Source organism: Pinus tabuliformis, chromosome 9 (assembly GCF_031772625.1).
Source record: "Pinus tabuliformis cultivar Carrire ecotype Pingquan chromosome 9, CPIR1, whole genome shotgun sequence".
Classification (NCBI taxonomy): Eukaryota; Viridiplantae; Streptophyta; class Pinopsida; order Pinales; family Pinaceae; genus Pinus; species Pinus tabuliformis.
Window position 1 is genome coordinate 806,651,489 of NC_142307.1, and position 23,858 is coordinate 806,675,346.

General features: G+C 37.6%; 1 protein-coding gene across 2 annotated transcripts in view; it reads left to right on the top strand.

Moving 5' to 3' along the window:
* LOC149151218 (trafficking protein particle complex subunit-like protein) overlaps positions 1-23,858 on the top strand; it is a 315,768-nt gene that overhangs the window by 277,329 nt on the left and 14,581 nt on the right. For both annotated transcript variants that reach the window (XM_089439733.1, XM_089439734.1), the window contains one exon: positions 16,626-16,724. In XM_089439733.1, coding sequence (XP_089295859.1) covers positions 16,626-16,724 — 99 coding nt within the window. The remainder of the gene's footprint in view (positions 1-16,625; positions 16,725-23,858) is intronic.

Consider the following 23,858-nt stretch of genomic DNA (forward strand, 5'->3'; position numbering starts at 1 on the left):
TGACTCAGCTATAGCACTTTAACATGCACTAGACCTATTTTAATGAGTAAGAAACTCATTGACATAAATTATAAAAATAATATTTCTTTTCTTGAATAAAAACAAATATCAAAAGTACATTTATGAAGACCGAATCTAGTTACATTTCCTTCAACACAAACTTTAGGGCTTGGAAAACTAGGATTGGCCTTATTCTTGCAAAGAATGATCTATTAGGTATTGTGAAAGGAAATGTTACTAAACCTTCAGACGTTGAAGGCAAAAGAAAATATGAGAAGGATGACATCACAACTATGAGCATTATTGTAGACTCTATTCTAGATCATTTGATTCCTTATGTTGCAAGTGTTGAATTCTTAAAGCAAATGTATGATGCCATAATTGGATTATATACTATCAACAACTTTGGTCAAGCAATTAGTTTGAAGAATGAACTTCGTGATGTTAGAATGACAAGAAATGACACCATAGCCTCATATTTCATGCGGATTTCTCAATTGATAGATCAACTTCAGGCAATTGATGAAGTCATTTCTAAAAGAGAACTAGTAATTACAACACTTTATTGTCTATCGGATTCATGGGACTCATTTGCATCAAGTATATGTACTGTAGAACTATGGACTGCTTGTATTGTAGAAAATCTAGGCTCATGTCAAAAGGAAATATTCAGAGATCCGAAGAAGGTGATGTTGAAGTTTCTAAGTTTACTTAATTTAGAAACGCTTCATGCACTTTTCCTAATTTATTCCCACCTGCTTGTTAATTTTTCTTTAACAAGTTATTTACAAGGTAAATACTGAAAATAAACACCAGTGCATGCTCAACATATTACAGATCAACAACTAAAAGAAACAAGAACAAACACACCACATGACACCATTATTTTTGGACCAATGTCCCCAGAAAAACACAATGCGGGAAAATCAGTGCAGCTATCTGAGGGTTTTCTTATTAAGCAATATCATAGTACAATCTGGGTGCCGAAATTGGCCTACCCAACAGAGAATTTCCTTAGCAGCTATACCTCACAGTTTGAGAGAAATCTTCTGGTTGAAACTCCGGAAAACCCTTCCGGCAGCTCTTCAGCACAAAACTGCTCTGCAACCCCAGCGTCTGCCCAATCTGGACTGTGTCAGCCCCTCTCTGTCTCACGTTGGCCCTGCGTCAGCTTTTCTTGGCCTGTGTTAGCCCCAGGAGGCCCTGCGTCAACTCTGGAAGCCTATGCGTCAGTTACGCTGGCCCCTTTGGTGGTCTGTGCAACACTTTGCTACCTCTGCGTGGCCTTGCGTGAACCCTCGCTGGCTCTGCGTCACTCTCCTTAGCTGCTACGCTTCTCTCCCAGCACAATCTCTGCCTTCTCTGTTTCTCTGTACTCAATGCCCCTCAGCTACTCTCCTGATAATTGATTCTATCTCTCTTAGCAAACCCCGCTCTAGAGAATAGAATGACTGATCATCTGGTGTGATCTCCAAGTGACCCTTAAGCCTCCTCTTATAATTTTCTTGTTGACGATTCAACAGCCGAGATTAAGTCCCTAATCAATGGCTAAGTTTAGATCTTTTTTGATCCATGTATTTTGGACCACTCTAACACATATTCATATTAATACTCATTAATATTTTATTTTCCCTAAGTTTAAACTTTAGGGACTTAGGGACTCCATTAAAAATATTAATTATTTTAATATCTCTTGATCTGTTTAGAATTTGCCCAAACAATTTCTGGGTATTGGAGACCTCATGTGCCCCAACCTCTCCACCAAATTTCGTGGCTAGAGCACATCCGATGCTACCCGAAATCAACAGGTGACTCTAAAGCATATGCAACACATTTCAAGAACGCTGGAGGAAGAAAGAAATTTGTATTCCAAAGAAAAAATGAAGGTAGAAGACTTGAAGGAAGAAGACCTGCTCCTCAAGGAAAGAATAATATGTCAAAGGTTCAATGCTTTCATTGTCACAAATTTGGTCATAAAAAGAGAAAGGGAAAACAACATACCACTACAACAGACATTGCTGAACTACCAAAGAAACTTAAGATTGAAGATTCAAGTGCCAAAGATTTCTTTTACTTTTCTGCTCTTACATGTTCTATTGCAAATAGCGATGATTTGTGGCTAGTAGATAGTGGTGCCTCAAGACACATGATGCGAGATCATGACAACCTCACAAGTCTAATGGAAAGAAGATTATCTCAGAAGGTGGAGCTTGGAGACAACAACAAATATGCAGTCAAACAGGTGGAGCTTGGAATCAGGTGAAAACATTCGTCTTAGCAACATCCTACATGTGCTAGGTTTGAAAAAGAATTTGGCTACCATTTCATGCTTGGAAGATAAGGGAGATAGAGTAGCATTTGTTGATGGCAAAGTTCTTGTATGGTCCTGTTTAGTGTTGACCACACATATGTCAACTCCCCCAAGATGCAGAGTACGTGGCAGAACAAATGAAAATTTTCAAAGTCATCATCATCATGCAGCTTCCATATTTTCATTGTAATCCCAAATTTTGTAGCCCTATGGGCCATTATTGTAAAAATTATTCTAGTATGTCTATGAAGCCATGTAAAACATCTAGGTAAGCCTTTGATTCTTAGCAAAGAGTTTCACTCTAGGGAGTTTTTTCCTCCGCTAATTATTTGTGTTTTTCAACTGCAAATAATTAGTAGAGTTTTTCTCCCACACATACCCCAAATCTAGAGTAAGGCTTGATGGTAAAGTCACAGGTGAGTCTTAGTGTTATTGACTCTATGTATATTATCATACTAGATCAATGTTGCATGAAGCGGGGATGAAGCAGGGACGTTTTTTGGAAGCGGGGACGTGGAAGCGTCATTTTCCAAAAATTTAGGAAGTGAAGCGTCTGCTATATATATATATATATATATATTTATATATATTTATATTTATATATATATATATATTTATATTTATATTTTTTTGCATTTATACTCAAAACAAACATCCCAAATACTAAATTAGTTGTAGAAGACATGAAAACATGCATATTTTTGCATAAATCAAGATAGATATAACATCCATTGTACATTAATGATTAATTATTCGAGCATCAACCATTTAGATGCATCAACCATCTAGAATCTAGATTCTTCTCCTCTTGTAGCCTTTGCCTCTACCTCGATTGTCTAGGGATATTAGTCAACATTGCCCAATTTTGATCAAACTACCTAATTCAAGACTTAAAATATGGTAGAAAAAGCTTAACATGCTTGATCAATGATTTTGACTTGATTGAAAGGTAATTTTTTGCTAAGGGCATGCCGCATGACAAAGGAGTTCAACAATTAACACCACCAACACTAGGGTACATATAGGGCTTGGTGCTCTTGATTAAATGCTAATCGCATACCTTCATACTTGATATAATCTAATGAAATGCCACAATCCCATTGATCCTGAATTCCTGAAAACTGTGAAGTTCGCTGAATTTTGAATAGGATATGAAATTATATTTTCTCCATATGAAGTCCAATGAGGCTGGAACCACTCTCAAACATCCTGAGTCATTTCATGGTAATGTTAAAAATTTAAGTAAAAGGATGAAAATGAAACATAAAGGAGAATGTCACTTTTACTTTAAGAATTTAACATTACCATGAGGGAGCATCTGCTATATTTATATTTTTTTTTCCTCACCCTAACCCAAGGTGGACCCACCCCCAACAAGCAAACTCACCTAAAATTAAAAAAAAAAATTGAAAAAAAAAAAACGATTTTCTAAACAGCGCGAAGCTTTTCCGGAATCGTACAGAAGCGCCACACTTCCGACGCCCGAAGCATTGTACGAAGAGCACTTCGGAGGCCTAGAAGCGGCGTTTCCGACCCATGCTTCCAAAATTCCAGGAAGCGGCAAAAAATTTCAGAAGCGCGCTTCTGGTGAAGCTTCCTAGGCGCTTCCGTACGGGACACGCTTCCGGGCTTGAAACCGGGGGGGTGCTTCGTGCAACATTGTACTGGATAATCTATCAAGTGTCGCAAAATTTGGTTATGTCTAGGGGTTTATTTTTAATTGTCAAATTTCCCCTTCTAATGGGATGTTTATGTAATATTTGATGTAAAAAGTGTTATCTATAGAAGTTATAGGATGTATGAGTACTTGATTTTACACCTCAACTCTTAAACATTCTATATAGACACACTTTGAAGGTGGAGAATACATGTAAAACCCCTCTTGAGTCATTTATTTTATTTTCCATTGAAAAATGTCGAAGTAGTTAGTTGAAAATTTGTCAAAAAATTAAAATGAGAAAATTAAATTCTCTGCATGTCGAAAAGTTATTAAAAATTGACGAGGACCTTTCTTGACAAAGGAATCAAGTCAAAAAATGAGAAAGGTCACTTTTCCAGGGAAGAAAAAAGCCACAAAACATTCGTTGGGCCAGAAGAAAAATAATTCTCAAGGAAAATTGAATTTTTTGGTCCAGGTGGTTATTTTGAATGAGGGAATTTTGAAAAAATTATTTTTTGAAGATTTTCCAGCAATCTAAAACCACCCAAAAGTCAAAGATTGGCCCATCTAGCACACCCATCAATGAAGTCGAATTTTTCTGGAGATCTGTCCAACAGTAATGAAGGATTCAATTTTTTTTTAGAGGGATCAAGCCATAGATCAAGCAAACTAGCTGTTTTTTCATTTGGATGGGCCTCTTGCTCTCATTTTTTCTATATAAGGAAGCTATTGCTCCTCATTGTATTATTAGAAAATCATCATTGAGCTCTAAGTCAAGCTCTGCTGGTCTTTAATAGTTTTTTTGGAAATAATAAATAAGACTTTGGAGTTTATTCATGGTGGTGTTCCTCTTTTGCTTCTTGTGGGTAATATTTTTCTGAATCATGTTCTTAATGCTCTACTGAATTAAATTTTAAAAGTTGTTATTTCATTAGCCAGTTGTTGGATTAACTATTTGCACAGGTATCTTGCATTAGTTATTGGGTTTAGAGAATCATTCTAATTCAATTGATCTAGCAAGTATCTCTAGATCTTGAGATTTATTATGTTATCTAACCTTTACTTGTTTAATAACCTGATCTTAAGTGTGTAGAGATCTCATTGGTATTCAAATCATGGGTGTGAGGGGAAGTCTTTGGTTGGACAAGCCTACTCCCAAGACAAGAAAGTTTAAGAGCCTACTTTGTTAAATTTCAAAGACTTATCTGACGATTTGTTTTGTAGAGATTTTGGCCATTGCTCATCCATTAATATTATTTTACTCATCTATCTTTATTTATTTGTGCATTAACTGAATACATATGCTAATAAGAGCTATTACTTGCTAATCAAGGAGCCCTCATTCCTTGATCTAGCCCTTATAATTTTGTAAATGAATTTCCTGTATATAATTTGTAACCCTTGTGTAAATTTGTATATTTTGTACATATCGATTTGGGTTTTCTCTTGCGATATGAGGAGACATCTAGGGTTTCTCTCTAGTTTTGTTTGCAGGTGGATCTGTCTCAAGGGTCAAAGAGGAATCGATTTGTGAAGGCTCTAGCCCCCTCCTAGCCTAGACAACTAGGGTTTCTAGCTCAACGTCTCATCTTCCTGAGGGTCGTATAGCCTTTTACCTTCTCTCTTTAGGGCCACAAGGATTTAGACCTCTTCTAGGCCTCTAAAGGGGTTTGATTCACCATTTTGTGGCTTGTGATCATCAAATAATTTTTTTAAGGGAGCCGCTAGGGTTTAAGGCCCTTATTTCACTTCAAAATTTGATTTTTGGCATGGGTTTTCATTTTAATATTTTTTGTAAATAATTTTTCAAATTATTTCTCCATTTTCCATTAAAATTCAGACTTGGGTTTCGATTTTGCAGGCTCATAGACATTATTTGTGGCCCAAGTCTTCATCATACATCTTCCTTTGGCTAGCTGCTAGCCTTTTGATCCTTTTCTAGCCTAGCCGCAGGCCTATCTGGGCTTGTTTCTCCTAGCCACAAACCTCTTAGTGCTTCTCATCTTGTCATTTGATTTTAAAGGCTAACCCTTGGATTTTTTCACAGCTTTATATTCACATCTAAAAGGGGTTTCACCTTTCTTTTTTGGGCTTAGGACTAACTTGCTTCTTGGAGTTGATCACTTGAGACAATTTTTTAAGGCTATCCGCAAGGCCTTTGAGGCTTCTTTCCTTTAGCTGTGAGCTTGAGGAGGCGACATACCTTCTGATCTGAAAGCGATTTTGTTTAGAGGGTTGTCACATTTTAATTTGAAGGTTTAAGGCTTGAAAACACTTATAATTCATCACTTAAATTTATTAAAAATTTTCTAGCCTTCTCTCCTTGCTAAGTCGTGGGCTTTTTAGGTTATCTTCATAAAGGCCGTGGGATTGTTGAGGGTTTGGAGCAACTCTTTCCTCACTGAAGCTTGTTATCTATTGGCTTGTGCCCTCATCTTTGACATTTGGTGATTTGAGGATTGATTGTTTCAATTTTTGGTAATCATCTTTGTAATCTTCTCAAGGTGTTGGAAGGGCCTTTCTCATTGTCCTAGGCGGCTTCTTCTTCATTTTAAAATCAATAATAAAATTCATCTTCTTGCTTGAAGGGATCTTGGGATTCAATCTGGTATCCCCCTCCTTATTTAAAAGGGAGGAGCCTTCATCTTCTTAGTTAGTTTCTCATTGTTCTAGTCTTAGATTTGGATACTAACCCTCTTCTATTGCACTCATTTGATTAGATACGATTTTCATTCATATCGTAGGTTAGATCTAGTCCTTGAGTCGCATCTTCTCTCATTTCATTTTGTTAGCAGTCTCATTTGCCATTATTTACTTGTGCTTGCATCATTTAAATTCTCACTTGTCTCAATTGTTATATCATATAAGTGAAGAACATCCTAATAAGCACTATAACTAAAGGCATTTTGAGTTGTTGTCATTGTTTCATTGAGTAAATCTTGAAGTGCTTCATTGGTTTACTATTGGAATCTTATAATCTTGGCTATAAGTGATTTAATATTTCTTACATTGAAGCATCTTGCCATAATTATATCTCAGTGATGTTAGTTTTTGTAGCATCGGTGGTGTTCTAGTCTCGAAACTTTCTAGAGAGGCTAAAACACAAGAGTTCTCCAAAACCCAGAATTGTTTCTGGAAATTCCACATAGAAGTGTCTCAATTAGATTATTAGCCTATTTTTTAAATATTTCCTAAGTGTAAACTTAGGAAAAGGGGTTAATTAATCAATATTAATTGAGAAAGGTGTGAATCATCTAGAAACTCACACAGATCGATTAGGAAACAATCTCATCCATTGATTAAGATTTAATCTTCGCCATTGGAGTCCCACAATGAGATTATAAGAAGTCGTCGATGGGTAGATGGAGAAACACGCTTGTGTCACTTGAGATTGATTTTCTTGGGTAGTTCGATTTCTCCAGAGGGCAGCAGTAGTTTCCAAAAGAGTTCGAGCTAGAGAAGGGAAGCTGAGACAGAGAGGGGCATGGTGTTGAAATGTGTAACTATGTTCAGTCTTCATAAATATGAAATGTATTTTTGATTCTTGTATATTGTAAAAAGAAAGAAAATTTATTATTGTTATTTTTGTAGCATGGGTTTAATGCTCAAGGTTTTTTATTTAGAGGTCAAGCACCCATTGAGTGCTTTTAGGGTTTGTCCTAGGGTCAGGAAGTCAAAAGAGTCATTGTCATATGAAGGAGACGCATCGGGCACATTGTAACTTGTAAAAAGAATTATTTTTGTATTTAAAAGTGTCAAAATTCCCTTGAAGACCAAGTCAACTTGGCAACTGCGAAGTTGGCCTCATTAGGGCATGTCATCCTCCTTGGAAGCCTATATATAGGAGGGAACTCGACCTCCTATGGACACTCACTCATCTTCTCATCATCTAAGCGAAGGAGAAGTAGAAGAAGGGTGAAAGTTTGGTTTATTTCTCTCTCTCTCCCTCCCACGTGCGAAGAAGGAACACAAGGGTTTCGATGATGCAAGATTGAACGTGAGAAAATTGCAGGAAGGTCGAAGGACGGTCTATTAGGTCGCCTACAAGCCCTAGAAGAAGGAGAAACCCAAGCGAAGGTCAAAGGAAGCCCTGGAAGCGCTGAAACTCCTCACATGTGTGTGGAAGCAACAACTGTTCTAGGGGCCAAAAATTTCAGACCTGCAATGGAGGTCGAAATTCTATCGCTGGGTGTCAAATTTGTGCAGCTGGAAGAGATTTGAGCGGGTTTGGCTTGGACAAAGGAAGCACATCATCAAGAAGGTCTGACTTGGTCTTGGAAGGGTATTGGTCTTGGTCTAGAGGTCTTGGAATTCGTCATTTGAAGAATCTATAAGAAGAGAAGAGATTTGCGGGTTTTCCTCTCAAGTGGAGAGGTTTTGGCCCAGGCTTGTAGCTTACATCTTGTGCTCTTGTGTATTGTTGATCTTCTTGTTTTGGTCGCTGTTTGATGATATGAACACCATAGTAATAAGAGAAGAAGCTAATAATCAAGAAAAATAAAAATTCATCACAAGCAGTTATCAAGTTTAAGAGAAATCATCCTAGTTGTAGTCCTATAGATTTCTCAACATGGTATTAGAGCTAAGGTTGGCTAAGGGTATGATGAAGATCACTACATCCTTGAAGGAATATTTGAAACAGTGTTCTATGGTAGTAAGTCATCTCAAGCAAGGTATCAAGGCATTATCGAATCTCCTATTATCCATCAAGAATAGTATGACCAAGACTTCTTCAAAGGACGAAGGGTTGTTCTCAGCACTTACAGGCACTTTTGAGAATGAGAATATTTGGGTAATCAACAGTGGAGCATCAAGACATATGACAGGTGAGCACAAACAACTAAAGACCTTTTCAAGAGGAAAATCTTCCTACTCTGTTGAACTTGGTGACAAGAAGAGTTATCCTGTAAGAGGAATTGGATCAACTTCACTAGAGCTAGAAAATGGAGGAAACATCCATCTCGATAACATTTTGTTCGTACTAGGTTTGCGAAAGAAGTTACTTTCTATTTCATGTCTAGAAGCTAAGGGAGATATAGTTGCTTTTATAGATGGAAAAGCCGTGGTTTAGGATAAAAGCTCTAGCATCGAAAATGCAAAGATCATTGAGATTCACGAAGGAAGACTCTACAGATTGTTGACCCCTCTCTCAAGCTTTGGTTCACATTGAAGTAAGTCCATGTGAACTTTGGCATAGAAGGTTTGGACACCTTCACTACAAAATCTTACCAACTCTAAATTCAATGGTAAATGGCATCCCTGAACTCAAGGAGGATCATGAAGGAGTATGCAAGGGATGTGCATTAGGTAAAAATGTTAAGAGACCATTTGGAAGCAGTGCTTCAAGGTCAACAGAAATTTTGGATCTCATTCACTCTGATGTCTGTGGTTCTATGTCTACAAAATCTCTTGGAGGTCATCCATACTATGTAACATTCGTTGATGACTACTCAAGGAAAACTTGGATCTATTTGTTGAAATCCAAGGATGAAGTATTCGACAAATTTCAAGAACTCAAAGCTGAAGTAGAGAACCTTACAGAAAGGAAGATCAAGGTATTAAGATCTGACAATGGAGGAGAATACACATATAAAGAACTCATAGCTTTTTGTAAGGAGGTTGGGATTAAGAGTGAGTTGATAGTCCCATATAATACTGAACAAAATGGAGTTGATGAATGAAAGAATCGATTAATTGAGGAAAGTGTTACAGCCATGTTACATGATCAAGACTTGCCTAAATTTCTATAGGGTGAAGCAACAAAAACAACTGTGTATGTTCAAAATCAAAGTCTTCACAGATCACTGGACATCATGACTCCTGAGGAAGCATTCACTGGGAAGAAACCCAGTGTAGACCATCTCCGAATATTTGGCTGTCTTATCTATATTCACATTTCAAAAGACAAGAGGAAGAAGTTAGATCCAACAAGCATGAAGGGAATATTTGTTGGCTATAATAACACTTCAAAGGCATATAGGATCTACACAAAAGGACACTGAATAAATAAGCCAATATGTAATCTTCGATGTAAGTATTGCATTCAAGAAATCAAAGGACCTCCCGATTGACTTTGATGATGAAGAACTTCCAATATTTGAAGAAGAATGTACCAGGGAGGAAGAGGATTCAAATCATGAAGAAGTAGGTCCTTGTGAACTTGTATAAATGTGAAGCAACTAATGATTTAGTCAGTGAAGAATCAGACGTAGAAGAAATCGAAGATTCTCTAGAATTTTCTCCAGAATCAGATAACGAGAATATTCCGCAAGTGTCATTATTGGCTATGACAGGTATATCTCATCCCCAGACATTAAAGTTAAAAGGACACATCAAAAAGAGAAACGTAATGGTTCTGATCGAGACCAGAAGCACCCACAACTTTTTGGACTCAACTATGGCGAAAAGACTCAACATTTTCACTTTTCCCATGCCCGACATGAAGGTTATGGTAGCTGACAGTAAGAAAATTGAAAAAGTAGGGAAATACCATAAAGTCAAATTACAAATTCAAGACTATAATCTAGAATCTATGTTCTACATTGTACCATTAAGAGGAGTGGATGTGGTCCTAGGTATCCAATGGCTTCAAACCCTAGGCACTTACTTTGCCAACCATCCGAACCAATTTATAAAATTTAAATAGGAAGGGAAAAAATACAAGTTATATGGGTTCCAGTCCCATGAGAGTCAAATTGTATCATCATCTCAGAGGATGAAAATGATCCAGAAGGGAGCACAAACTTTTTTAGTGCAGTGTCATCAATTAGAAATGCTAACTTCAATTATGATTAACGAAGAGTCACCTGAAGTTCAAGAACTAATTCAAAAGGACGGAAAGGTGTTCCAAGACCTTCCAATGAAGTTGCCTCCTAAAAGAGAAATCGAGCATAGAATCGAAGTCAAATCAGGATGAAATCCCATCAACATTAAACCATATGGATATCCACATCATCCAAAAACCGAAATTGAAAGATTAGTCTAGGATCTTTTAAAATGTGGCATTATCACAAAAAGTAGAAGTCCGTATGCTGCTCCAGGACTAAACATAATAACAATTAAAAACAAGTTTCCAATCCCTTTTAACGATGAAATGTTGGATGAACTACATGGAGCTAAATACTTTTCAAAATTGGACTTAAGGTTAGGGTATTACCAAATCAGAATAAGGTTGGAAGACATAGCAAAAACTGTGTTTCGAAAACATCAAAGTCATTACGAGTGTAAGGTAATGCCTTTTGGTTTAACCAATGCACCAACAACATTCCAAGCTACTATGAACGAGCTATTCCACCCATATCTAAGGAAGTTTGTGTTAGTGTTCTTTGATGACATTCTAGTTTATAGTAAAACATGGAAGGAGCACCTACAACATTTGGAGCAAGTTCTTACTATATTAGAAGAGCATCAGTTCTATGCCAAAAAGTCCAAATGCACTTTTGGGAAAGAAGTAGAGTATCTTAGACATATAATTTCCAAGGAAGGAGTAAAAGTATATCTTAATAAGATCAAGGCTAAAAGGGAATGGCCCAAACTAGTTAATATCTCCAAGCTAAGAGGATTCTTAGGATTGACCGGGTATTATCGAAGATTTATAAAAAACTATGGCCATATAACCGCACCCCTAACGAATCTTCTAAAGAAAAACTCATTTGAATGGAATGATGAAGCAAAAAAGTGTTTTGAAGACTTGAAGGAAGTTATGTCTAATGCCCTTGTATTGGCAACTCCAAACTTCTCAAAACCATTTGTAATTGAGTGTGATGCATAGGTTTTGGCATAGAGCAGTACTAATGCAGGATGGTCACCCAATCACGTTTGAAAGTAGGAAGTTCAATAAGAAAGAACGTCTCAAGTCTACATACAACAAGGAAATGCTTGCTATTATGCACACATTAACAAAGTGGAGACAATAGCTCTTGGGAAGTAAGTTCTTAATACGAATAGATCATAGTAGTCTTCAGCATCTCCTCCAACAGAAAACATTATCTACAAAACAACAAAAATGGATCGAAAAAATCACTGCGTTTTACATGGATATATTACCTAAGAAAGGAAAAGATAACGTAGTAGATGATGCTGTGTCTAGGAAAGACGAAGAACCGTCATTACTTGTAGTTTGAGTTGTTGTTCCTGAATGACTGAATGAGATTCGAATTGAATATGCAAAAGATCCAGAAACAAGTGCTATAATCAATAACCTTCTTCAAAATTCCAAATTTGAATGGAAAACGATATTCTATGGTCAAGGGAAGAATTTATCTGAGTTCAAATTCCAAATTTAAAGCCATGGTTCTCATAGAGCCGCATGATTCACTGTCTGCCGAACATGTAGGATTCTTTAAAACCGACTATAATGCACGACAATCATTTTTTTGGAAGGGAACGAATAATGATATTCAAAAATATGTTGCAGAATGCGATAAATGCCAGAGGAATAAATATCAAAATATTATGACACCTGGACTACTTCATCCTTTAAATATCCCGAATCAGAAATGGGAGGAAATATCAATGGACTTTATTGAACATTTACACACGTCTGACGGCAAGGATAAAATTCTTGTAGTAGTCGACAGACTCACCAAGTATGCTCACTTTATTAGAATGAGGAAATCAAACTCAACAAAACAAATCGTTGAGATATTTTGCAAAAATGTTTACAAATTACGTGGATTTCCCAAGGTCATTGTGAGCGATAGAGATGCCAAATTCAAGGGTAATTTTTGGAAGGAATTTTTCAAACATACAGGACCTAGCTCAACATGAGTTCAGCCTACAATCCTCAAACAGATGGGCAAACATAGGTTGTCAATAAATGTTTAGAAGCCTACCTATGTTGTTATGCCACAGACAAATAAAATAAGTGGGCTCAGTGGTTACATCTGGCTGAATGGTGGTAAAATTCTACTTACCACACATCAATGAAAATGACTCCATTTCAAGCTTTGTACTGTTACGAAGCTCTGAAATGGAAGGACTTTGCTATCATCGAGACGAAACTTCCAGCTGTTAAAGACCAGTTAGAAGAAACCTAAAAAGTCATCCAAGCTCTAAAAGAAAATCTAAATAATGCAAGAAATCTTATGAAGCAGCAAGTTGACCAAAATAGAACAGAGAGAGAATTTGAAGTTGGAGAATGGGTATTTGTTAAAATTCAGCCTTACAAGCAGTTGTCCTTAAAACAAAACGGAAAAAACAAATTGACACCAAGGTTCTATGGACCGTACCAGATCAAAAAAAAGATCAACCAAGTAGCATACAGTCTAAGCCTTCCTGATAAAATTCGTGTTCACAACGTTTTCCATGTATCCTGCCTTAAAAGGGCACTTGGCGAACATCAATCAGCACAAACAACACTTCCGACATTAGATGATGAAAGAAGGGTCATTCTAGAACCAAAAGGTATTATCTCCATCAAGGAAAAAAAGCTGCAATCACAAGTAATCAAAGAATACTTGATCAGGTGGAAGGACTTACCAAAAGAAGAAGCTTCTTGGGAGACAAAATATTTTCATCAATAGCACCCGTCATTGTGTATGCTTTGATGACAAAGCATCTTTTCAAGAGGAAGGGAATGTTATATAAAAATTAATCTATAAAAATTAATCAAGTCTGTAATTAGTAATTAATTAGGCAAAGGGCATGATCAAAGATCATGACCATTCACCAAGAGGCACCCAAGGCAGTGTTTAAGCTAGGGGCCTCCCACATTTGTAATCATCTTTCAATTTATCAATAATATATGTATTTATTCAGAGTGATTCACTCTAGAACTATTTGTTTTTTCGCAAATTCTAGCACCCCATTATCTTCCAACACCACTGAGATCCGCTCTCTCCGTGAGCAAAAGTTTGAGGCTCCCTCTAAACAATGATTTTCCCTTGGTTCTTGGAGCGCCATCTTGCTATCCAAAGAACTGCTCTTCAAACTCTAGTGCAAGCCTTCTGCCCGATTTGCGCTCTTCATTGGTTGGTCAATCTGGTGCTGGTCTTTATGCTGATCTCTGCTCTACTACCATGTTAATATCTTGAAATTTTGCAACTACTTAGATGAATAATTGAAAACAAGGCAACTGAAAACTGAAACCAAATTTACTTTCACCAAGATACAATGTTTCTTAACAATTTATAAGCAACGAAAAGTAATTGAGAGATAAAAACACATTCACACAAATTGACACACTTGTTTGCCCGGGAAACCCAAAAGGGAAAACATGCTTTCTTTGTTGTGGTATTTTATTGATTGTTATTGAGCAATTGGATCTATTACAATTCACACTGCTTTCTGCATCCAACAATTTGTCTCTGAGAACACAATTGTTCTCTTGCTAAATAGCCTAGACTTGCCCTGAGAATCCCTTGATCCCTCCTCCTATTTCCTTCCACATTTCTCCTATTGCCTAGGGCACAAGGGAGCTCCTATTCTTTAGTGCAAATCCCTTTTTCCTTGTGCACTTGTGATCTCCTATTTCTTAGGACACAAGCTCCTCAATTCTGTGCAACTCATAAACAAAGAATTGATCTCACAAACTCGTGATTATCCTATGCCTTCTTCCTCCTCTTTATAGACCTAATTCGAGTATGCAAGTGGCCTAACTCCATTTAGAAGTTCAAGTTGTGATTGCGAGTTAACTGAGAGTTCTACTTGTCCTTTCTGCAATCAAGACTGAAGACTAACTCATTCTCTCTTCAATCAAGAATGAAGACTAGCTCGTTCTAACTGAACTTGTAACTGCCACCTCATCCTATAGTCAAACTGAAAAAGACTCCATGTAACTGAAGCTCCAACTCTATGCATGCAATCTTGATGATCATTCTAGTAAACGAGAATTAAACTCATCGTAACTGAAGTCTATCTCATGAGCTCACACTCATGCTAGAGAAAGACAAATCAATGGTTTTCACTGGCTAAGGCACAAGCTAGAAGACTTTCACACGCTACATTTTCAATAGTATGTGATTGACATTTAATTAAGAGCACCATGCCCTCTCTATACCCCAATGTTGGTCGTGTTGATTGTTGAACTCCTTTGTCATGGCCTTAGCAAGGATGTACCCTTCACTCAAGTCAAAATCATTGATTAGGCATGTTAAGCTTTTTCTAGCATATTATAAGGCTTGGATTAGGCAAGTTTATCAAAATTGTGCAATGTTGACTAATATCCCTAGAGAATCAAAGTAGAGGCAAAGGCTAGACAAGAGGAGAGGAATCTAGATTTAAGATGGTTGATACTCGAATAATTAATCATTATTGTACTATGGATGCCATTTCTATCTTGATTTGTGTACAATATGCATGCTTTGACATAGTCTGCAACTAATTTCAGATTTCAGATGTTTTTTTGAATATAAATGCATATATATATATATATATATATATATATATATATATATATATATAAATGCTTCCAGAACACTTCACTTCCGAGGATTTTTGGAAAATGACACTTCCGATGCTTTGCTTCCAAAAAAGGTCACCACTTCGTCCACACTTCATGCAACATTGCACTAGACTAAATATCAGATTAGACCAAATTTTATTTAAGCTAATTGCTAGCGTCAAAATTTCGTATGAGTTATATGAAGTTTAGACAATATGTACTCTAAGAAGAGTTTTAGCTTACTAGTAGAGCCATTGAAAAACTTGAGAAGGATTATTTGTCAACAAATGACAAACAATGGCACCTTCAATTGCTTTTCTACAGAGTATGCACCGATTCTTTGTGTTTACTTTATATTATCCTGATAAGAATGTATTGGTATGAGGAGTTGTTTTGTGTGGTTTCTTGAAAGAGTTGCTTTTCTCTTCAAGAAATTCTCTGTGTGAAGCAAATTGAATATCAGTGTTGCTCTGGAATAGCAAGCTATGGTTAATTTACTAATCAAGTTATAAAATTTGCACATAAACTTTGGAGTTCCAAAACACAGAGAGATGATTGATTGTAAATTTGATGTGTGAAAGAGATACAAAATTGATGTCTTGTGAGACGGAATTTGGTGGCAACCAGCATGACATAACTAAAAAGCACACGTGATTTAATTAATTTCTTTAGTCATTTATTTGACCACTAACTCAAAAATACTAGACTATGCATGCTATATAAAATCATAAATATGAACATTGGATTAATTAAACTGTCATTACAAGTAATCTGGTAATTGATCATCGAATAGTTGGTGGAGTCTTTAGCTTTGGCTGTTGATACCTACTGAGAAGTGTCAGAATCTATTGCAAATGGCATTCCATTTTTACATGGTCTATTGCTGTAACCAACAGTAGCTACAGTCATGTTTTATGAAATATGAAACATGCTACACTCTTATTCCTAAAGACATCAATACACTATAATCTGGCTATGTCCTCACAGCTATAGATGTGTTTAAACAAATTTGGCTACAGGTGGGATTGCATTTCAGAAAGATTCCGAGGTTGGTAACTTATCTGAAATCACTTCAAGACCAAGTAATTTCTGGGGCTTCTCACTCCATGGTTTTCCTTGACTTCACAGATGTGATAGATTAAAAATAATTTGTTTGATTTTTCTTGTTGCATTTGATGTTATTGTGGACATGAATCATCAGTTTCCTTTGCTATTACTTTTCTATGTTTTTGTTACCTACTTCACCATTATTATCTTCTTGCCTTGTACAGAGCCTTATAGCCACCAGCTTGGGAGTTCAGAAGATTTCGGGGGTTGTCGTTTATGATTTGAGAGAAAAGAGACTTTATGATTCCTTGGCATCAGTAGAGGTATTCAATTTTTTCATTCCCTTTTTCTCCTAGCTTTTTCTTTTTTCATAGACTATAGTAAGGTATGAAAAATAAGTTCTTACTAACATCACTCATTTCTATTGTTCCTAAAACAAGTGGCAGTTCTAAAGACAATGAAGTACTGTCAGTGCTTCAAAATGCAACTGTAAAACAAAAAGACTGGTGAAACTGGAAGCCTATTAATTTTGGCAATATTTCCTTTTATTTTCTCAATCTATACGTCCATTTTCTTTGGTTGCCCTGGATTTCAGAGGCGAGCAAGGTGGAATATAACTGGTTTGGGAAGGCTCCAACATTACTGTGGAGAAGAGAGTCAACTGTTCATTAAGTTTATATATTGCCAAGTAGAAGTCCTTGATGATGGCTGGGAACTGATAGGAAAGGATGGTTATACCTAGGCTGTGTTGAGATTTTATATGGTAAATACACCATAGTAACACTTCACAACGTAGGTGATGAACCCATTCATAAAATACAACAAGAACAGGGAGAAATGCCATGTATAAGTCCCTGTAGGCTTAAAGCACTTGATATTAGAGCAAAATTGCAAATAACTCATGAGATGATGATTCACAAATAATACTTGAATTGTGTATATATTCATTACTCGAGGCATGAGACCCTCTCCAGGAGAGATTATGGTCATGTTACAATAAAACCTAACATCTAGTGCAAAGCCTCACTATGTGACCTAGGCAATGTGCAAGATAAGGAAGTTTCACCACTGTCACCTCAACAACTATGCCCTTCTCTTTAGTGAAGGGTTCAATCCAACAAAAGGGAGGCTTCCTTGGTAGGGATTATAGAAAATTTAAGGTCTGCTGTAGCCCACCCCCATTTCAGTTTGTTTTGTAATGTTCCTAATAGAAATTTTACAGTGATAACCAAAGACATGCAATAAATTCAACAAAAAAAAAAAAAATCGGCAAACACCCATAAGATGGAAAATGCTACTCAAATGCCAAAATGGGCAATTCTATTTATATTGAGCTGCTAGAGTATCCCAGCAATATTATATCACAAGACAGCTCCTAGGTTATGCTGAAGATCTGGGCATATATAGGCCCTCATACACTCATATGAAATGCTTGACTGTGGTGTTATGGCCTGCGGCCTAACACACAGTCTTCAGGCAGCATATTCATTATGACATGTCCCTTAAATTCATTATGGCATGTCCCTTCAATAACACCCCAACAGGTCTGATGCTATGCTCCTTTAACTCGGTCCTCTTGCAAGAAGAAACCAACCTTATACTATCACAAACCATGCCACTTTCACGCTGACAACCAACTGCGATTAGGGCACATTAGGGCAACTCTAAACAACAGATTAGAGTTTCCTTTTAGGCTGCGGATTTGGACCACTTAGAACAGTGAATTTACTCTCCTCTTGACAGTGAGTAGTAACACCGAAATGAAGCCATCTTTAACTGTGTATGACAACATCTATTTGACTGCGGCTGGCTGTAGATAGGAGCATATCTTGAACGGTGGATCAGGGCCTCCTTATTACTGCGTATAGGGCTTCTAAAGTTCCTCCACAACTACGTCTAAAACTCCCTTTAGACCTGCGGCTAAGAGCCTTCTAGGATAGCGGATTAGGGTCTCTACTAGACTTGCGTTTAGGGCACTTTAGAACAATGGCATAGGACACTTGTTTGGACTGCGGCTAAGGCCTTTTAAGACCTCCTTTATCCAGCGTATAAGGATCCTCCTCTTGCTGCATAAAACCCTCATTAACTGTGGCCTAGGTATCTTCTTCCTCTGTGGCTATATGACTCCTTCAGGACAACGTTAAGGTCTCTCCTTCAAGACAACGTTAAGGTCTCTCCTCCATGACAGCATTAAGGTCTAGGGCATCTCCTCTAGGGCAGCGTATAGACCTTCTCTTCTAGGCCTCTCTTTCCACTAAAACCAAAAAGAGTGGAGAGAGGGATCACAAGAGATGAGTGACCAAATGACTTGAAGGCCACCTCTATTTATGGTAAAACATTGAGGACAAGTGGGGGTAATTTTGTTGCTGGCTAACCTTGACGAATTGTCCCATAACACAAATAAATTCATATCTCCATGAATACATGTCGGAATCGGATGATCTTTAGATCAATCCTACATCTCTCGATGAGAGGAATCCAACAAAAATATCAGCTGCCATAAATAAGATGACCCACATGGAGTTTGCCCCTAGTTGCCAATTTTAACACCTAGGAAAACTTTTCTCCTAATCATCTTCCTCCAGCTGACAGCTAGTAGCCCCTGACAACCACTTTGTAGCTAATATGATGTGCCTTTTTATGTCTACCACCCACATCAACCATATGTTTCCTCACCTATTTGTCAAGAGCACATGTTAGAAGCTAGGAGATTCGATCCAAAGGTATGTTATTCATTGTGTAATCAGGTGCTTATGCTTTTTTTCATTTGGGAATTTGGCATGGATTATTGGGTGACTTGGAAGAAGGAAGGGTTTTGACCATGGTTTTGTTCACTCACCTTAAATGGGGGGTTAATATTCAATCCTAGTCCAATGAGACCTCCCCTAATGGCCCATGGCTTTAGGAAGGGCACTACTTGGGAAACCCCGATTGAGATAGCATGGTCTTGTTTTCCCATTCCGTATTTATCACTTTCCTCCATACATTACGAGTCCTATATTCCATCTCCCTTCTTTGTGTCCACATGAGCATGGGTCCATTAGGTTCTAGCACACCCCCTCCCCTTGTCGACATATCTGGGTCGGCCCTGGAAATGTTGCCCCAGAGGTTGATGTAGCTAAAAGAAAAGTAAAAAAGCATATCATAGCCACAATCAAGAAATAAAAAATAAAGAAAATTATAAAATGCAAAAAATAGTCGAGACATTAAAATTAGCACGTGGGCAAAAGCCAAGCATGAGCTCTACCCCTTATCATTATGACCATCACCTGGTTCCTAGGGCAATGTTTCCCCATCACATCATAAAAGGAACCCTTACATGTCCCACCCCTTGGTAGGCGATGAACTGTCCCATCTTTAATGGGGTAAACCACTAATATACATCATCCACACCATGCTCTCATTTCCTAGAACTTCAAGTAATAATACAAAGAAAAATCATGAAAAGGAAAAAGGTAATAAGAGGGGTGGAAAAACAAAGGGCAGGGTAACTCATGCATCCACGATTGCTCCCTCACATTTGTATGTCCAAAATATGGATTTCACCATCATTGCTATCACTTTGACCATGGCATTTGGCCCTGGACCCCTTTTCCCCCTTCGTTCCATTATTATTCATATGCCACCTATTGATTGAAGGATGTACCGGGGACCTGTCCTTCCCCTTAGGGGTTGGGAACAACTAATAGGGTCGTCTATTAACCACTTCTACCTAGGGAGGTAACACTATTACGTGATCAAAGCCCCAAATTTGGAAGGGAAGCCCCATATGAAGTGTCGATTTGCCCTTGACTAACAAGCTTAGTCCACTTAGATGCAGTAATGGTTATTGTACCTAATGGTGAAGATGCAACACCGAACATTATGTGTGATTGGCAGGTGGATTTCATCATGGTTTGGACAACTTAATTGGGGCCCAAGTCCACTAGAGGAGCATTATGACACCATATAGGTGAAGCATTAAGAGCCATGGGACTCCTACCACTTGCAAAGTATCATTCCATTCCATGGGCACCTACAACACCCAACAATCTGCACTTTTACCCACATTATTCATGAGATGATGTACTTGGACTAGTGTGCCTTAGTCGGCTAACAATGATCACATTGTTTGGCAATTGATCCAAGGCCGAAATGATGTTTGTCTCACTCCTTGAGACATGGGAGGGCTAGCACCATCCTCAAATCCCTCAACATTGGAGCAAAACCAAGCTATTCTATCACCAGGAGATCCATGAGACCCATTTTGTGCCCCAAATCCAAAACTAGGGTCCACAGGATGATTTGCATGGAGATTTAAGGGCCAACCCCTATGTCATGATTTTTGGAGCCCTCTATAGTCACTTTGGCACTAGAGGAGCCCATTGCATTCCCTAGAAGGGCCTATGCATACATGACGTCAACATTTCGACCTCCTAGTGGGTTAATTGTTATGTTTTTACATTGGCTATGAGGTTGGCTTGTAACCTCATTTAATATTTGCCCATTATTTTATGACTTGAGGGGCTTTTAGGCTAAAATTAGAGATCATTGGACATGTATAAATTAGAGAGAGATCATTTCATCTCTCATCATCATCACTTGGAGAATTCGGTCCTCTTAGAAGAGTTTGTACTTGTTACCTTTTGGGCTATTGGAGTTTCTTGGATGTATTTTGATGTTTGGAAGCTGTTTTTGATTACCTTTGGAGCTATTACTTTGGTGAATGGATGGGTATACTACATGTTATCTTGTAAGTGCCTATTGTTGAATATTTTCTATTTTGAAATTGTCTAATGTATGGAATTGCTGCTTCTAGATTATGCTTATTTGTGCCCTAATTTGTTAAAGATAAGTTTTAAAAGCTATCTAGTTGAGAGTTGCATATGTCACTCATTGTATAAAATGTAATGAATGTTCCTAGTGGAGGAATTCTTAATAATTCTCCATCAAATTCCATTCTCCTTAGAAGTGGGTAATTGTTGGGAATCGATACCTAGGGCATCAACTCTTGGCTTCCTTAAAGACAAATTTAGCTTATCTAGCACATCCTTGACTTTATATGCCCAAAGGACAAGGCACTAGTCCAAGTCCTTGGTGATCATTCTTACTTTTCATCCATAAATTCTTCCCTTAAAATTTTGGCCCGTTTAAGGCTAGTACATCATACTATGGCTTAGAGCAAAATCCGTAGGGAGAAGTTTTGTGGAAACTTAAGACCCTAATCATCAAGTGAAGGGTCTTGGCTACTTGACCTTCAACTTTGGTGGGCATCCACTTAAGTTTCCTTCGTAAAATCTCTTGCCCTAGGTGTTTCCCTAAGAGGGAAACGCTAGCTTCTTTTCCTCAATTTGAGGACTTTCTTGAAGGTGATATGAACTTAGTACTTGTTGAAGTATATCTTAAGAAGCCTTTTCTCTCCATTGCCTTGATCTTCGAAGCTCCTATACTTAAGAAAAATCAACAAACCCTAGGTCTTGTGCATTTTATTCCTAGGTATCTCATAGAAAGGATATTGCTTCTTAGTGAAGCTTTATACCTAAAATTGAAGTCTTTCTTGAGAGATTCTATCCTATCATCTTATACCTCAACCTTAGAATACCTTTCATAGGTGATCCCAGCTTACCGACACTCTTCCCATTGGTAAAAATCCATAAAGAGCAATGGGCCTTGGTTGTGGTGACAGTGGGCCATTGTCCCCATTGTAAGTACTTGGTCTTGTTAATTATCACAATGTTCTATGCTGTAACAATCACTTAAACAATTTTTCCTATCAATAGCAATCACTTTTTTTTATTTTATTTTATTTTATTTTATTTTTATTTTCAATCACCCAATAATAGTAAACAATTTTAGATAGAACATTAAACAATATGCATAATAGAAGACAACCAAGATCAATGAGACACAAAGATTTAGGTCAGAGACCAGGGAAAAACCCAACAAGGGGAAAAACCCAACTAGATTCTTCTTCTATTAGATCAAATGTTCAACAAAGATACATAATCCAAGTACATTCATCAACAAGTCAAAGGTCAAAGCCTTGACTATCCAAGGCAACAATCCAATAACCAATCAATGATTTAGACAAAGTCAACTTTGGTGAAAGTACCAATCCTACAATTTTCGGCCCTGTCAAAGTGCAGTCAACAACAATCAACGACAACACTAACTAGTCAAAGTCAATGGTCAGAAGAACTTAGAAAAGTTCACTTTGATTAGTAGTGAATTTGGCTTTGCTTCCTTAGTCAAACCCAGTCAAAACGATCCACAAATCTGCCAACAGTTTGGTCAAACCCTAGCTTCAGACCTTCGGTCAAAGTGACTAGAATAGTTAGGTCAACGCCTTAGTCAATGTGGCCTTGCAAAATAGATCAAAATTTGGTCAAACCAAGTCCAAGTTAAGCGAAGTCAAAGATGCCCAAAATAGAAAGTCAACGATAGTCAAATAAAAGTCCTCCTTTCGCACGTGTGAAGTCAACCCGCAATTTTCAGAAGTGTACAAACCAAATGATCAAGAAGAGATGTGTGGTGTGATGCCTCCAAGTGAAGTCAATGATAGTCAATTTATATGTGATGGAAGGTCAATCTCTCTCTAGGTCGACTTGTACTTTTCATGTTGACTTGGACCAACATAAAAATAATATTTTTCCCAAGTGGAAGACGGGTCCCTTTAGGGTTTGTTGGGTTTCCCCAACCGGGAAATTGCTCCCTCAGCTGCCAATTTTCAACAGGTCTAGCTCTTTGTCTTGTAGGGTTTCCCTCTCCAAGGCTTGTTGGATTTTGTGGTAACAAGCCTCACTGGGAATAATTCGGCCTAAGGAATTTCAACCCCTTCGAATTAACCCCTGAAGAAATTCGGTTTGGAGAATTCAGCCTGCCTCTCACCAACAATTCAACCTTGGATAAATCAACCACTCTAATTTGCAACCTCCTTCATGCTTCAACAATTCAGCCTCCCTTGATCCCCAAATCTTGGCCTCTTGGATATATTCTTGAGTCACCTTGTACTCTTTGTTTTTCTCCTTAGTCTAGATGAGCCTCTTGCTCTGGAGAAAATCATTCTCTCCCTCTTTGAGAAAATCACTTTCTCAAAATGCAGTAGCTACCTCTTGTCTTGTGTCTTCACCTCTCCCTTAGGCTTCTCTTTATAATCTTCATTAAGCCAAATCCCTAACCCTAATCTCCTAAGTGATTGACGGTTGAGATTAGATCTCACCTCACTTGAGATCAACGATTGAGATCATATCTAAGTCACTTAAATAATTTAATTATTTATCCTTAGTACTTTGGCTTAATAATCCACAATAATTAATTGACTTTAATTATTGTACTTTTCCTAAGTTAGACTTAGGAAAGAAGTCATAAATCACTTACTCCACCAAGCAAGCACCTAAAGAGGCAATTAACCATCTCCTACATGCTAAGACACCAAGCTCATGTAGAAGACCTTCCGAAGCTACCACAAGCTTCAACAA